The sequence below is a fragment of the Bombina bombina genome, chromosome 1, assembly GCF_027579735.1.
Source record: "Bombina bombina isolate aBomBom1 chromosome 1, aBomBom1.pri, whole genome shotgun sequence".
NCBI lineage: Eukaryota > Metazoa > Chordata > Amphibia > Anura > Bombinatoridae > Bombina > Bombina bombina.
In genome coordinates this window covers 1,287,407,978-1,287,425,463 of record NC_069499.1, presented here as the reverse complement: position 1 = coordinate 1,287,425,463, position 17,486 = coordinate 1,287,407,978, and the positions used below count along the sequence as shown (strand labels likewise).

Genomic DNA, 17,486 nt, shown 5'->3' with positions numbered 1-17,486 from the left:
AAAAACTACATTTAAACACCAAAAAACTCTTAGCCATCTCCGTGGAGATGTTGCCTGTGCAACGGCAAAGAGAATGACTGGGGTAGGCGGAGCCTAGGAGGGATCATATGACCAGCTTTGCTGGGCTCTTTGCCATTTCCTGTTGGGGAAGAGAATATCCCACAAGTAAGGATGACGCCGTGGACCGGACACACCTATGTTGGAGAAAAACTGTTTTCAAACGCTCGTAAAAAGCTGAATTTAGAATATCTTGCGCACGATAATGTATCCACCCACAGAAGTCAACGTAGCAAAATAGTAACACCTACATGCGTGCAAACCCAATCGCATATTCTGAAGTGCGCTCACCTGACATGTAAATATGAATATTTCACATTCCAATGTTCTTCACAGAGAATAATATAATATGTTATATTCTTTCATAAATATTTTTTTATATATATCTTATGGTTTTATGGTACAATATCTATCTATCTATCTATCTATCTATCTATCTATCTATCTATCTATCTATCTATCTATCCATACATGATTATTTATATATATATATATATATATATATATATATATATATATATATATATATATATATATATATATATATTTCTTTCATGTAATTGGCAAGAGTCCATGAGCTAGTGACGTATGGGATATACAAACCTACCAGGAGGGGAAAAGTTTCCAAAACCTCAAAATGCCTATAAATACACCCCTTGCCACACCCACAATTCAGTTTTACAAACTTTGCCTCCTATGGAGGTCGTGAAGTAAGTTTGTGCTAAGATTTCTACGTTGATATGCGCTTCTCAGCATTTGGAAGCCCGATTCCTCTCAGAGTACAGTGAATGTCAGAGGGATGTGAAGGGAGTATCACCTATTGAATGCAATGGTTTTCCTCACGGGAGATCTATTTCATAGGTTCTCTGTTATCGGTTGTAGAGATTCATCTCCTACCTCCCTTTTCAGATCGAAGATATACTCTCATATTCCATTACCTCTACTGATAACCGTTTCAGCAATGGTTTGGCTATCTGCTATATGTGGATGGGTGTCTTTTAGTAAGTTTGTTTTCATTACACTCTTAGCTATGGTTTGGCACTTTATGTATTTATATAACGTTCTAAATATATGTATTGTACTTATATTTGCCATGAGTCAGGTTTAAGTATATTTCCTTTTGCAGACTGTCAGTTTCATATCTGGGAAATGCATTTTTTAGAGAAAAAATTTTCTTACCTGGGGTATAGTCTTTTTTCAATTGACTGTTCTTCTTAATTTGCGGGCAAAATTAGGCTCGCGAGGGTGCAAAATGCCAAAGTATATTGCGTCATTTTTCGCACAAAAATTACGTTCAATGACGCAAATTTGTCATTTCCGGCGTCTTAGTCGATGACGAGTCATTTCACAAGGTTGCATCTTTGATGACGCAAGTGTGTCATTTCCGGATGTTGTTAGCGCCAAAAAAAATTCTGTTTGTTTGTGCATCATACTTGGCGCCAAATATTTTCATTATTTAAAACCCCATTCCTATATGCCTCTTGCTTTTTTTCTCTATCAAAGGGCTATGCTGTTTGCATTTTATTCCCATTCCTGAAACTGCCATATAAGGAAATTAATAATTTTGCTTGATATGTAGTTTTTTCTCTTACATTTGCAAGATGTCTCAATCTGATCCTGTCTCAGAAATCACTGTTGGAACCCTGCTGCCTGATAACAGTTCTACCAAAGCTAAGTGCATTTGTTGTAAACTTGTGGAGATTATTTCTCCAGCTGTGGTTTGTAATAGTTGTCATGATAAGCTTTTACATGCAGAGAATGTGTCCATCAGTAATAGTGCATTGCCTGTTGTTGTTCCTTCAACATCTAATGTACAAGATATACCTGTGAATTTAAAATATTTTATTGCTGATTCTATTCAGAAGGCTTTGTCTGCAATCCCGCCTTCTAATAAACGTAAAAGGTCTTTTAAAACTTCTCATAAAGTTGATGAAATTTTAAATGACCGACAACATACTGAATTATCCTCCTCTGATGAGGATCTATCTGATTCAGAAGATCCTTCCTCAGACATTGACACTGACAAATCTACTTAAATTCTGTTTATAAACATCCTGTGGTTACTCCAGAGGTTTTTCCAGTTCCTGATGCTATTTCTGATATGATATCTAAGGAATGGAATAGGCCTGGTACTACTTTTATTCCTTCTTCAAGGTTTAAAAAATTGTATCCTTTGCCAGCAGTTACATTGGAGTTTTGGGAAAAGATCCCTAAAGTTGATGGGGCTATCTCTACTCTTGCTAAACGTACTACTATTCCTATGGAAGATAGTACTTCTTATAAAGATCCTTTAGATAGGAAACTTGAATCTTATCTAAGGAAAGCCTATTTATATTCTGGTCATCTTCTCAGGCCTGCAATTTGTTTGGCTGATGTTGCAGCTGCATCAACTTTTTGGTTGGAAAATTTAGGGAAACAAGAAATGGATTCTGATTTGTCTAGCATTGTTCGCTTGCTTCAACATGCTAATCATTTTATTTGTGATGCCATTTTTGATATCATCAAAATTGATGTTAAATCTATGTCTTTAGCTATTTTACCTAGAAGAGCTTTGTGGCTTAAATCTTGGAATGCTGACATGACTTCTAAGTCTAGATTGCTATCTCTTTCTTTCTAAGGTAATAAGTTATTTGGTTCTCAGTTGGATTTGATTATTTCAACTGTCACTGGGGGGGAGGGAGTTTTTTTTGCCTCAGGATAAAAGACCTAAGGGTTAAATCTAAAACTTCTAACCGTTTTCATTCCTTTCGACAAATTAAGGAACAGAAACCTAATCCTTCCCCCAAGGAATCTGTTTCCAATTGGAAACCTTCTTCAAATTGGAATAAATCCAAGCCGTTTAAGAAACCAAAGCCAGGCCCCAAGTCCGCATGAAGGTGCGGCCCTCATTCCAGCTCAGCTGATAGGGGGCAGATTAAGATTTTTCAAGGATATTTGGACGAATTCTGTTCAAAATCAATGGATTCTGAGTATTGTCTCTCAGGGGTATCGAATAGGATTCAGAGTAAGACCTCCGGTGAGAAGATATTTTCTCTCACGCATTCCAGCAAATCCAGTAAAGGCTCAGGCTTTCCTGAAGTGTGTTTCAGACCTGGAGCTTTCAGGAGTAGCCAGTTCCATTTCAGGAACAGGGGTTTTATTCAAATATATTCATTGTCCCAAAGAAAGAAAATTCATTCAGACCAGTTCTGGATCTGAAAATTTTGAATCGTTATGTAAGAGTACCAACTTTCAAAATGGTGACATTATATGTCCACAATAGACTTACAGGATGCATATCTTCATATTCCGATTCATCCACATCATTATCAGTTTCTGAGATTCTCTTTTCTAGACAAGCATTACCAATTTGTAGCTCTTCTTTTTGGCCTAGCGACAGCTTCAATAATCTTTTCAAAGGTTCTCGGTGCCCTACTCTCTGCAATCAGAGAACGGGGTATTGCGGTGTTACCTTATTTCGACGATATCTTGGTACTAGCTCAGTCTTTACATTCTGCAGAATCTCACACAAATCAACTAGTGTTGTTTCTTCAAAGACATGGTTGGAGGATCAATTTACCAAAAAGTTCCTTGATTCCTCAGATAAGGGTCACCTTTTTAGGTTTCCAGATAGATTCAGTGTCCATGACTCTGTCTCTAACAGGCAAGAGACGATTAAAATTGGTTTCAGCTTGTCGGAACCTTCAGTCTAAATCATTCCCTTCAGTAGCTATGTGCATGGAAGTTTTAGGTCTGATGACTGCAGCATCGGACGCGATCCCCTTTGCTCGTTTTCATATGAGACCTCTCCAGATTTGTATGCTGAATCAATGGTGCAGGGATCATACAAGGATATCACAATTAATATCCTTAAATCCCAATGTTCGACTATCTCTGACTCACAGTCCCCTAGCTATGAAAGAAGTATCTCAAATACTTTCTTGGGCAGAATCCAGCTCTTGTCTAATTTCTGCGGTACATAACCCAGGTGTAGACAATTGGGAAGCGGATTATCTCAGCCGTCAGACTTTATATTCGGGGGAGTGGTCCCTCCATCCAGATTTGTTTTCTCATATTGTTCAGATGTGGGGTCTTCCAGAAACAGATCTTATGGCTTCTCATCTAAACAAGAAACTTTCCAGGTACCTGTCCAGGTCCAGGGATCTTCAGGCGGAAGCAGTGGATGCGTTGACACTTCCTTGGTGTTACCAACCTGCTTATATTTTCCCGCCTCTAGTTCTTCTTCCAAGAGTGATCTCCAAAATCATCATGGAACAATTGTTTGTGTTGCTGGTAGCTCCAGCATGGCCTCACAGACTTTGGTATGTGGATCTTGTTCGGATGTCCAGTTGCCAACCTTGGCCTCTTCCATTAAGGCTGGACCTTCTGTCTCAAGGTTCGTTTTTCCATCAGGATCTCAAATCATTAAATTTGAAGGTATGGAAATTGAACACCTAGTGATTAATACTATGTTACAGGCTAGTAAATCTGTTTCTAGAAAGATTTATTATTGAGGTTGGAAGACTTATATTTCATGGTGTTCTTCTCATAAATTCTCTTGGCATTCTTTCAGAATTCCTAGAATTTTACAGTTTCTTCAGGATGGTTTGGATAAGGGTTTGTCTGCAAGTTCCTTGAAGGGACAAATCTCTGCTCTTTCCGTTTTATTTCACAGAAAGATTGCTAAGCTTCATGATATTCACTGTTTTGTACAGGCTTTGGTTCGTATCAAGCCTGTCATTAAATCAATCTCTCCTCCTTGGAGTCTTAATTTGGTTTTGAAAGCTTTACAGGCTCCGCCATTTGAGCCTATGCATTCTTTGGACATTAAACTACTTTCTATGTCAAGCGAAAATACGGACGGGAGCTGTGGACTCTCCCTGTACAGAAGGAAAGGAAATGATCTGGTAAGCATAATTTATGTTTTCCTTCTTAATACAGAGAGAGCTCACAGCTGCATTCATTACTTGTGGGAAATTATACCCAAGCTACAGAGGACACTGAATGCTAACGGGAGGGCAAAAAGAGAGGCGGCCCATATCTGAGGGCACCACAGCCAGCAAAAACCCATTCTCCCGAAAACTGCTTCAATAGAAGCAAAAAGGAAAAGGAAAAAGAATGCTAGGGGGACCAAGCAGCCACCCAACAATCAGGTCCATAGAGATCTCATGCCAGAGACCCAAGAAGATGTCACTGCTCTCAAACTGAGCCATAAACCTCTGAGGAGGCTAGTGTCCTGCTGTCTCCTATGTCAAGCGAAAGACACTCCTCAACTAACAATAAGAAAGTCGACAAAGCCTTCAGACCCTTGCACTTCCCAAATAAGATTCAACAGAAAAACTGTCTATTCTTATGTAGCCTAAAAAGAATAAAGGCATGATTCCCCCCAAAAAAGGAAAACCTTTTCCTTCTAAAAAAGGAATATGATATATAAAAAAATAACAATACAAAACCACAATCTCTCGATTGAAGTCACAAATAGACACAACTTTAGGAAGAAAACCTAACTAGTCTCGTAAAACAGCCTTTTTTTTATAAAGGAAGCCCCAAGAAGGAGTACGTATTGCAAGATTGCAACGCAGAGACTATGGCACGTAGAATCAATCTACAGACAGAATAGATCATTGAAAAAAATTCAAAGACTACCTCCTGCACAGGTTTAAAAGTAACCCAACAAAAGGGGGTCCTCCACGCCTAACATAGATGACGAGGATCCAGCTACGCTCTGAAGTAGAGGACCGAAACCTCTATGAAAAAAAACTCTCTCGGCTAAGACCAAGCGACCTCTCGCAGTCCGCCTCTGAAGAATAAGATTTGATGACGCAAAAAGGGCCTTGACCCAGCAGATCCCTGCGACAAGGTAACCTCTATGGAGGCAAAGCCCCTAACCCGCGAGTACGAACTCGCGAACACAAACAGAGCAATCAGAACCACTGATGCCTGCTCCTGCTAGGATCGAGCCATCACTCGAGAAAGAGTGATATGGCATAAGGAGAAAAAAGTTGTATCAGACCTCAAAAGCACCGCTAAGGATCCATTAGTTCTGACTCAGAATCCCTGAACCACACCCTATTAAAGTGAAACCAGGGATAGGTACGGACGTCCCGAGATTCAATCAGCTGCACCATTCAAATACAAACATCCAAAAAACATTCGATAGATATGATTGTAAGAAACATCCGTTTCTGAAGATCACACTCAGAGAGTGGATCTCTGACAACGAGCCATAGTGGGCCTCTGCCCACCAAACACTCGAGATACTACCCTCTACGCAGGAGAATCTCTCTTTCCCAGAAAGAGATCTAATCAACAGAGAGAATCCATACTGGGAGGAACCCAGAAGACCAAACCCTCAGAGCTAAATGCTTGCCTGAAGGACCAAAAGAATAACCAGGAGGAAACTGACAGGATAGCGACTTAGGTCAAAACCGCCCCGGGAGAGCTAAGAGAGATGTTCCTCAAGATAGGGAGGTCTGGACAGAACACTGGCGATCGATTCTCCCAACCGGTATTCCAGGTAAATCTGATAAGACAGATTCAAAAACAGCCCCATGTCAATGTCTCGGCCTCGGCTAAAGTGAGACCTGTCAAAGGAAAAAAATCCAAGAAGGGTCCCAGGACAATAAACATCACCTTCCACACAGAGCCAGCGATGGCCTGATGGGGTCTGGAAAGCACGACTCGAAGTAAATCTAACTTCATAAGATCTAAGAAGAAATCTTCCTGTCTGTAAAGACCAAATCAACATCTAGGGATCCACCCTGGTGCCTACACCAGAGAACTCTGGTCAAGATCCATCTCTGAGGATCAAAGAAGACAGATAAAATCCCTAGAAATCTTCTAACAGACGATGGTAAGTAAACCAGAATTACCAAGACCAGGGACTGATAAATCTGGAATCTGCCAAATTAAATCCCAGATACAAAAAAAAACTAGGATCAGAAACAAGGTTTACTGAAAGAGACTGTCCATAAGAACCAGATTTTGCCCAAAAGGAATGAAAAAGGAAAGATATTCTTCTCAGCAGTGATCCCGCAGAATTCCTGAACAAAAGGTAGAGAGAACCTTATGTTTTCTCTCAGAAAAAGGAGATCTAATAAGTTCTGCTTAAGTACCATAGAACCCAACTAGGATGGGAGAACCCCCCCCCTTTTATTGGATCATGAAACAACAGTGGACTGAAAATATTCACACACTGCGCTAGGTACCGGGACAATGACTCCAAAAGTAACCTGAAAAGCTTCCCTCTCTCTGCCTAAAGACAGAATCAAGAGAAGAAAAACTGCCCAGAAAGGCAAGATGTGAAGGTTAGCTAGGGCCTCTAGGATCCCTGAATCCTATATGATCCAGAATCAAGCATCCATCCAAGATAGTACCTAAAACAGGTCCTACCTGTCATCTAGGATAGATGGACCTGCTCTGCCTTGACCGGAGTGGATAGAAATAACTCCTCTTGTGTAGAAGGAAAGAGTAAACTTAACCGCCATATCTGCCAAAGCAACTCAAACACTAAACAGAAAATTCTGAAGTTCCAGTCTATGCTAGAAAACTGAGAATAACCCAAATAAAGAAGTATAAGCTCCATGGCTTAAATATTTCCCGAAATATCGAGGGAACCATCACCCCAAACTGAGAACTAGATGCTTCCACAAAAAGAGTTTCTAAATCAAGAGCTCTAAACAAAAAACGATCCCAAACGGACTAGAAAAAGAAATAGGCAAGTGCACAAAAGTGATAGCCAGAGGGAGTATGCAAAAACAGGTCCTGCCTGTCATACAACACAAACCCCCCTATAGAGCTCGGAACTGGGATTCTAAATAAAAATAAAATATATATATATATAGACGAGAAGAAATAGAATCTCCATCCCTTCCACTCGTCTAGTCAAGATAGCTATCTGATTTAGAGGACTGAGATTCAACTGAAGGATCAGTACTAGGAATCTCTAAAATTGCCAAAACTTCTCTCAGAAGCAAACGCAGGCGTGCCACTCTAAATCTAAATGAAATAAATGCTATAGCTTCTTGAGTCAGCAGACTCCGACCCTGGAGGACTTACCTCTGAAGCCTCAGAGGGAACTGCATCCCCAGATGACCGATCGGATACAATCTTTAATTTACATAGCGGTTCCTGGGCAGGAGATTATGGATTAACCCTTCGCTTGTACGTAGTAGGAAGAGGCAAAATCGCTAAGGCCGTAGATATGGCCATGCGGAACTGTGCAGAAACCTCTGGTCGAAAAAGGCCCCCATCAGACGAAGGAGCAGCGGAACACGGGGGAAAAAAAATATTTGGAACACATCTCATGGGACGAGGAATCCTCAGTGGCGGACGGCTCAGTGATCTCTAACATCTCAACATTGGTTGATGAGAACACCCTGTTGCGGCATGCAGAACATAATTGAGAGGGCTGGATTACTCGGGCCTCCTCACAATATACGTAGGTCTCAAATTCTCGCTCAGAGGGATCCCCCTCTAAAATATCAGAATCCTCCATAACTCGTTTAATTTAAATTATATAAAAAACAACTGGCACCTTATACCCCCAATGGCTGGGGCACTCACCACCTCTATGACCCAGACAGATAGAGAAATTGGCTCCTCTCCGCAGATGCTCAGTCAGGAATAGGAAATGGAAAAAACAACTTGACCACTCCCGGTCACACGGTGCATCATGCAGGGCCGCCCCTGCAAAAAGAAAAGCTCGCCAGCTTAATAAAACTGTGCAGCTCTCAAAATGAAAATTAACCTGTATGTTCCATATCCGCTTATGAGCCCAACTTCTCCCACACATAAAGCAGTCAAAATCACATAACAAATATGATTAAAAACCCCACTGTTCAATAATCCCCCTCAGAAGATATTAACCCCTGATTCCATAAAGATAAAGGAGTCCCACTGTGACCCTGTCTTCTATCGTTAAAGGAACACTGAACCTAAATGTTTTCTTTTGTGATTCAGATAGAGCATGCAATTTTAAGCAACTTTCTAATTTACTCCTATTATCAAATTTTCTTCATTCTCTTGGTATGTTTATTTGAAAAGCAAGAATGTAGGTTTAGATGCCGGCCCATTTTTGGTGAAGAACCTGGGTTGTCCTTGCTGATTGGACAGCACCAATAAACAAGTGCTGTCCATAGTCTGAACCAAAAATTTGTTGGCTCCTTAGCTTAGGTGCCTTCTTTTTCAAATAAAGATAGCGAGAGAACGAAGAAAAATTGATAATAGGGGTTAATTATAAAGAAAATTGCATGCTCTATCTGAATCATGAAAGAAAAAATGTGGGTTTAGTTTCCCTTTAACATATGTATAAAAAATGAAACGATCTTACTGGAATCTATGCCGTGGAACAGAAACACGGTCCTTCAAGTTTAACAGATTGTAGCAGCGCTTCTGACATGGACTTGAGTGAAGAAAGCAGGCAGCGTAACTCGTCAACATCGATTGCTTAGGAGCTGTTAATATGAGTCTGGATGGTTTCGCAGAGAGATTCTCCCTGCATCTCCAGCCTCTAACTTTCATCAATGCTCTCAGTGAGAGGCTGACAAGACTACTTAAAACTCCAGTCCCATGTCAAAGAGTAGATAGCCCTCTTAAGGAACTACTCCGAAATCTTCTGACACTTCTCTGCCAACCTCCTGTGATGAAAGGCAAAGAATGACTGGGGGATGAGGGAAGTGGGGGAGGTGTTTGAGCCTTTGGCTGGGGTGTTTTTGCCTCCTCCTGGTGACCAGGTTCAGTATTTTCCACAAGTAATGAATGCAGCTGTGGACTCTCCCTGTATTAAGATGGAAAACACAATTCCTACACAATAAATACAAACTTGATACAAAGTAATATCTCTTCACACAGTACGCAATCTTTTCAACTAAAGTGTCCAAGTTTATAGCAAGTTTTGCATAGCATCTAAAGTGGCATCTGGACCGTCTAATTGGAATCCTCTGTAGGCTCTTTGTCCTGCGAATTTGACAAGGATTGCGTACTGTATGAGGATCTATTACTTTGTATCAAGTTTGTATTTATTGTGCATTATTTGTGTTTTTAATCCTGTGTGTTTTATGTTCAGCTGATATTTTTATATTTCTCATTGTAAAACAACTGCATTTTTATTCATATATTGCATTTTTATTTATATATTGTATTTTTTATACATATGAAGCATTACTTTAGGCACAGATTTAACCCTTTTCACAGATAGATTAAAAAAAAAGGGTACACATACTTTTTTAATGAAAAAGAATAAATATATGGCATTTGATTAGCTAAAGTTTACCAATGCTTTAAGCTTATGCTGAAGGTACTGTTTCGTATAGCATTACATGTAGCAATTTTGTTCACTTCATTACCGCCATAATCACCCACCTCAAACTGGAAAACAAATTATCATACACCATGGCCTGCTCTGTTGCTGTAACTTATCTGCTGAGTGCTGGTGGAGAGTTATAAAAAATAGCCCTCCTACCCCCACCACACAAAATTATAAAGTATGCCATTCACTATATAGCCAAACAAAAACTATGTCCAAATTCCTATTCCTTATGCTACTTGCCCTTGCAAATGATGTAGAGTCTAACCCTGGTCCCCCAGCAAATTCCATTCCTAGCCTTCCAGCTAAAAAAGGCCTCTCCTTTGTGCATTGTAATACACGCAGCTTATTTCCAAAAATCGATGCACTGCAAGCTTGGTGTTTACAATACAAGCCAAAAATCATTGTTATCTCTGAATCATGGCTAACTGCAAAAATACCTGACTCTGCCATTGCAATACCTGGGTATTCATGCCATAGAATTGACAGAGCAAAGAGAGGAGGCGGCATTGTAATTTATGTTGACAACTCAACAAAGTTCACCCCCATACAAAAATCTAGCTCTCCTGCCACCTTTGATTTCCTTTCTGGCAAAATTGAGATCCCGTGCAGTAGATCAATCATTGTTGCAGGAATCTACCGCCCACCAAGCTCCCCTGTGCATTCCATTTCGGACATAGCACAGCTCCTTAGTGAATCCATAACTCAAAACCCAAAAAGTGAAATTTTGGTTTTTGGAGATTTTAACATCGATTGGCTGAATCCAAAAAATAACAGTTGTCGCTCGCTGTTTAAATCTTTGCAGCTAACGCAATTAATCTCCTCCCCAACTCGCATAAACATCAAAAGCCATAATCATACCCTGCTCGACTGGATTCTCTCCACTTCTCCCGACCGAATCCAGGAGGCAGGTGTTCTCCCTAACAATTTCAGTGACCACTGCTTAGTGTACTGCGTGCGCAAAATAAAGGCAACTAAATCCTCTCCCAAGGTTAAAATCACCAGGTCCTTCAAAAAATGTAATCTTCAATCATTTCTAAATGACATCAAGAACCTCCCCTGGCACAGATTAAACCTAATCCCAGATCTAGACTCTGCAGTTGAATTCTTTCAGTCTGAACTCCTACAAGTTTGGAATTTACATGCGCCGCTGCGTAAGGTGAGAGTAAAAGGAGCACACTTGAATTGGATCACAGCTGACCTCATTCAAATGTACCAATTTCGGGATTCATTGTGGTCAAAGTTCAAGCATACTGGCTCTATGAATGATCACTGTGTATATAGAAATTGGCGAAATATATGTACTAAACAAACAAAATTGGCTAAGGCGCAATATTTCTGTGAAAATCTGAACAATAATATATGTAACCCTAGAAAGTTTTGGAAACTCATAAATAACTTACAAAATCCACCAATCCACTCCCAACCCTCCACTGTCAATGTGGATAACCAAAACCTGCAACTCCCCTTAGAAGTAGCAAATGCCTTTAACAATTATTTTGTAGGATGCTCCACCACCCTGATTGACAAACTAATAAATGACACGCATCCTGAAGCTACAAATGTGGATCAGGCCCCACTAAAACAGCAAAGACCCAATATAGAAAAGTTCAATTTTAGACCTGTACCCTTCAATGTCATTAAGAAACACCTCGATAATCTAAAAATGAAAAACCAGTCAGGACCTGATCAAATCCCAGCAATGCTGTTGAAGCTCAGTGCGCCGGCAATTGCTAAGCCTGTTGCAACCCTAATTAACGAATCCTTGGTGTCTGGATACATACCCAAACTCTGGAAAACTGCAAGAGTAGTGCCTATTCATAAAAGTGGGGAGTTAACCTTGGTTTCTAACTATCGTCCTATATCACTGCTCCCTGTATTGTCAAAAATCCTAGAAAAATGCGTCCATACGCAATTATGCGAGTATTATCAACTTTCTAACTATCTGACCCCTGATCAATCAGGTTTCAGACCGAATCACTCCACTACAACTGCCCTCCTAAAAGTTTGCAACGACATCCAAACTGCCATGGAACAAGGAGACCTAACTGGAGCTATTTTCCTTGATTTTGCAAAGGCTTTTGACACAGTGGACCATGACCTACTACTTCTCAAACTAAAAAACTCTGGTATTGCTGATCGCCCGTTAACCTGGTTTAAATCATATGTATCGGATCGATCACAATATGTCTCTGTCTCTAACAGTGACTCCCTCCCTCTCCCAGTCACATGTGGTGTTCCCCAAGGTTCCATTCTCGGCCCCCTACTATTCACATTATTTATAAATGATTTGCCTAATGTCTGCAAATCCTCAACTGTACACATGTACGCAGACGACACGGTAATCTATGCAAACAAATCTGATCTGCTGCAGCTTGAAGCAGTGCTCCAAGACCAGTTCACAGAGGTAGAAAAGTGGATCTCGAAAAACAAACTCTTCCTAAACACTGACAAAACGGTCACAATGATCTTTGGAACGGGACCTAAAATACATAAATTACAAAATTCCCATCTTCGCATCAAAACAAAATCCAATTGCACGCTGACCGCAGTCCACTCTTTTAAATACTTAGGTATGTTGTTAGACCCCAATCTATCTTTTGGACTCCACATAGAAAAAAATTGCCTCTAAACTTTATCCAAAACTAGGTGCCCTGTACAGAAACAAATCTTGCCTCAGCCCTACAGTAAAGGAAAAGATTGTACAGCAAATGCTGATGCCTATCTAGGATTATGGGGACATAGTATATGCACCTGCTCCGCAAACTCACCTTAATAAACTAAATACGTTATATAACTCGCTCTGCCGCTTTGCGCTACAATGTAACTACAGGACCCACCATTGTGACATGCTAAAAGAACTAAACTGGCTGTCGCTGGAATCCAGACGCACCCTCCATCTTTCCTGCCTTGTCTTTAAGAGCCTTTCTGGGAAGCTCCCACCCTACCTGAGCAGAATGCTCTCCCCGGCTGTTCCCACCTCCTATAACCTCCGATCCAGTACCAGCATATTATTTAGTTTGCCTCAATACAAAAAGAAAGAAGCTCGATCCTCCTTTTCCTACAGAGCGCCACAGTTATGGAACGACCTCCCGCACACTTTAAAAACTTCCCCAAGCCTAAAATCCTTTAAGAGATCCCTCTATACATATCTCAAAACAGAATGCTCCTGTCATGGTTGATTATATATTTCATACCTACTCTATGTTAAATGTTTGCATATATTGTGTATTATTATTGTTGTTTTTGTATTTTATTGTACCCTATTGTATCAATGCAATGTTTTGTGATCCCAGGACATACTTGAAAACGAGAGAAATCTCAATTTATCCTTCCTGGTAAAATATTTTATAAATAAATAAATAAATTTCAAATTTTACTTTTAAGTCATTAATAAATTTTTCTCTTTTGCAGTAAACATTGGGAACTGCTTCTTCAATTTTTTTATTTTATTTTTTTAACATGAAAACTTTACCCGATTCATCAAATTGTATTATATAAAAAGTAGGCAGCTTGCTTATTTTTGTCCTGTTAAAGGTCCTCGGTTACATTTATCTATGCTAAATTGCACTTGCCATTTTCAGGCCACTATTTCAGTTTGTGCAAAACTGTCATGTCCAGATCTCCCCCACACAGACATCTTGATAATATAGCTACTCATAAAGAAACATACTGCAAAACCGGCAAGCTCTAATTCATTACAACATGTAATTGTGGCAGTACTTGCTTTAAAATGCTATGTGTTTAAGTCCCTGGAGCTGCAGAGAACTGCTGGTAATGAGCAGGAAAACCAATCAGCAGCGGCTGTTGTGTGACCTCATTAATCACTGGTTGTGTCCAGTTTAGGAGCTTGCAGCTATTGAACAGGATATTACCTATGTGTTTAAGCCCTTTGCAAGGATGGAACATAAATAATTCTACAAAGCGTAATGAAAAAATTGTATATTATAATAAACTAGAGCTTGTACGTTTTGCACTACGTCCCTTTAGGAGAGTTCTTTAGGACAGTCATTATTATTACGATTTTGCCCATAGTATTATACTCTTTACCTATTAAATATATTTAAGTAAACCCAGTATCAGATATAAAGAAAATCATTTCAGATTATAATCATTGTATATGTTCATTAGCTATTGGGACTACAAATAAAAGTTAAATATAATTAATTCTATCTTACTTTTAAATTATTCATCCTTGATGAATCAAACCAGTTTAAACAGATGTTGTGTATTAGCAATAATGATGAAGCAGTATATTTCTGGACATACATACCTGCCACATATACAAGTATAGGAAGTGTGTCTCATTCCTCCATGTTTGTAGCAATAGTGCAGAAACACACTGGAATAAAAAATAAAATCCTGATTAGGAGGTTAAAAGATAAATGCATTTAATGCAAATGAATAAAAGCATATCAATTTTTATTTTTTAAAAAATATATAAACAAAATGCTGTCATTCAGTTAAATCAATTTGAGCCTAGCTAGGCTTAGCTTTTCAAAAATACCACCAAGGGAACAAAGCAAATTTAATGATAAAAGTCAATTGGAAAGTTGTTTAAAATTGCATGCCCTATCCAAATCATGAAAGTTTGTTTTGGACTTGACTGTCCCTTTAACCCCTTAATGACCGAGGACGTGCAGGGTACGTCCTCAAAAAAAAGGCAGTTAACGCCTGAGGACGTACCCTGCACGTCCTCGGTGTGGAAAGCAGCTGGAAGCGATCCTGCTCGCTTCCAGCTGCTTTCCGGTTATTGCAGTGATGCCTCGATATGGAGGCATCCTGCAATAACCTTTTACGGCCATCCGATGCAGAGAGAGCCACTCTGTGGCCCTCTCTGCACCGGACATCGATGGCCGGTTTCGTTGGTGGGTGGGAGCCGACTTGGGAGGCGGGTGGGCGGCCATCGGTGTGCCGCATGACGTCAAGGGGGGCGGGATCGGGGGCGCGATCGTCGGGGGCGCGCACGGGCGCGCGCGCGTGCACGGAGGGTGGCGGGCGGGCGCGTGCACGGGGCGGGAGCGGGTGGGAACCGCTACACTACGGAAAATGTTTTAATAAATAAGACCTAATCTTGTTTGTGCAAAAGCACAAAAAGTGATCATGGAGGGGTGGGAAGCTACACTACAGAAACTTTTAATAAATGTAAAAAAAAAACTTTTTTTTCTTCTAAACTGGGTACTGGCAGACAGCTGCCAGTACCCAAGATGGCGCCCATTAAGTTAGAGTGGGAGGGTTATAGAGCTTTTTAGGGGGGATCAGTGAGGTTGGGGTCTAAGGGGGGATCGTACACATCAGCATATGTAAATATGCTTCTTTTTTTTTTTAAAAAAAAGGGCCAAATACCTTTTATTTTAGTACTGGCAGAGTTTCTGCCAGTACTTAAGATGGCGGGGACAATTGTGGGGTGGGGGAGGGAAGAGAGCTGTTTGGGAGGGATCAGGGGGTCTGATGTTTCAGGTGGGAGGCTGAGCTCTACACTAAATCTAATATTAACCCTGCAAGCTCCCTACAAGCTACCTAATTAACCCCTTCACTGCTAGCCATAATACACGTGTGATGCGCAGCGGCATTTAGCGGCCTTCTAAATACCAAAAAGCAATGCCAAAGCCATATATGTCTGCTATTTCTGAACAAAGGGGATCCCAGAGAAGCATTTACAACCATTTGTGCCATAACTGCACAAGCTGTTTGTAAATTATTTCAGTGAGAAACCTAAAATTGTGAAAAATGTAACTTTTTTTTTTATTTGATCGCATTTGGCGGTGAAATGGTGGCATGAAATATACCAAAATGGGCCTAGATCAATACTTGGGGTTGTCTACTACACTACACTAAAGCTAAAATTACCCCAAAAAGCTCCCTACATGCTCCCTAATTAACCCCTACACTGCTGGGCATAATACACGTGTGGTGCGCAGTGGCATTTAGTGGCATTCTAATTACCAAAAAGCAACACCAAAGCCATATAAGTCTGCTATTTATGAACAAAGGGGATCCCAGAGAAGAATTTACAACCATTTGTGCCATATTTGCACAAGCTGTTTGTAAATAATTTCAGTGAGAAACCTAAAGTTTGTGAAAAAATTTGTGAAAAAGTGAACGATTTTTTTTATTTGATCGCATTTGGCGGTGAAATGGTGGCATGAAATATACCAAAATGGGCCTAAATCAATACTTTGGGTTGTCTTCTAAAAAAAAATATATACATGTCAAGGGATATTCAGGGATTCCTGAAAGATATTAGTGTTCCAATGTAACTAGCGCTAATTTTGAAAAAAAGTGGTTTGGAAATAGCAAAGTGCTACTTGTATTTATGGCCCTATAATTTGCAAAAAAAGCAAAGAACATGTAAACATTGGGTATTTCTAAACTCAGGACAAAATTTAGAAACTATTTAGCATGGGTGTTTTTTGGTGGTCGTAGATGTGTAACAGATTTTTGGGGTCAAAGTTAGAAAAAGTGTGTTTTTTTCCATTTTTTCCTCATATTTTATAATTTTTTTTATAGTAAATTATAAGATATGATGAAAATAATGGTATCTTTAGAAAGTCCATTTAATGGCGAGAAAAACGGTATATAATATGTGTGGGTACAGTAAATGAGTAAGAGGAAAATTACAGCTAAACACAAACACCGCAGAAATGTAAAAATAGCCTTGGTCCCAAACGGACAGAAAATGGAAAAGTGCTGTGGTCATTAAGGGGTTAAAGAGGTATGAATCGCTCATACAATTTTTTTTTTTTTTATAAATGTCACATAAATTTTCAATCTCTGTATTAAAAAGCAGACACAGAGAGTTGAAAGACAGCACTTGTACCAACAAATTCATTTTTTTTGTGTGAATTTTCTGCTACAATTACTTACTATTGGCTGATTTACACACAGAACCAGAGGTGGTAATGTTTTAAAATCAGAGGACTCCAAGCCACTCCCATTTCTCAATAAATACCACCTTCCTCCCTCTATGCCACATATTTTATACATTACAGCTCCAGGTTTAAGATTTTAAATACAATCTACAGATTAAGAAAAATAATTTGTAAATTCTACTGCCAAAGTTTAAGTGCCTAAAACTTACAAAGGATTGTCTGAAGGTGACCTGGTTGTTGATAAATGAGAGTTCGTAGTAGATAAAAAGAAA

The 17,486-nt window shown here is 39.7% G+C and overlaps 1 protein-coding gene across 1 annotated transcript in view; it reads right to left on the bottom strand.

Annotated features, from left to right (window-relative positions):
- PEPD (peptidase D) overlaps positions 1–17,486 on the bottom strand; it is a 999,359-nt gene that overhangs the window by 307,567 nt on the left and 674,306 nt on the right. Inside the window, exon 10 of the mRNA XM_053701517.1 lies at positions 14,616–14,684. Coding sequence (XP_053557492.1) covers positions 14,616–14,684 — 69 coding nt within the window. The remainder of the gene's footprint in view (positions 1–14,615; positions 14,685–17,486) is intronic.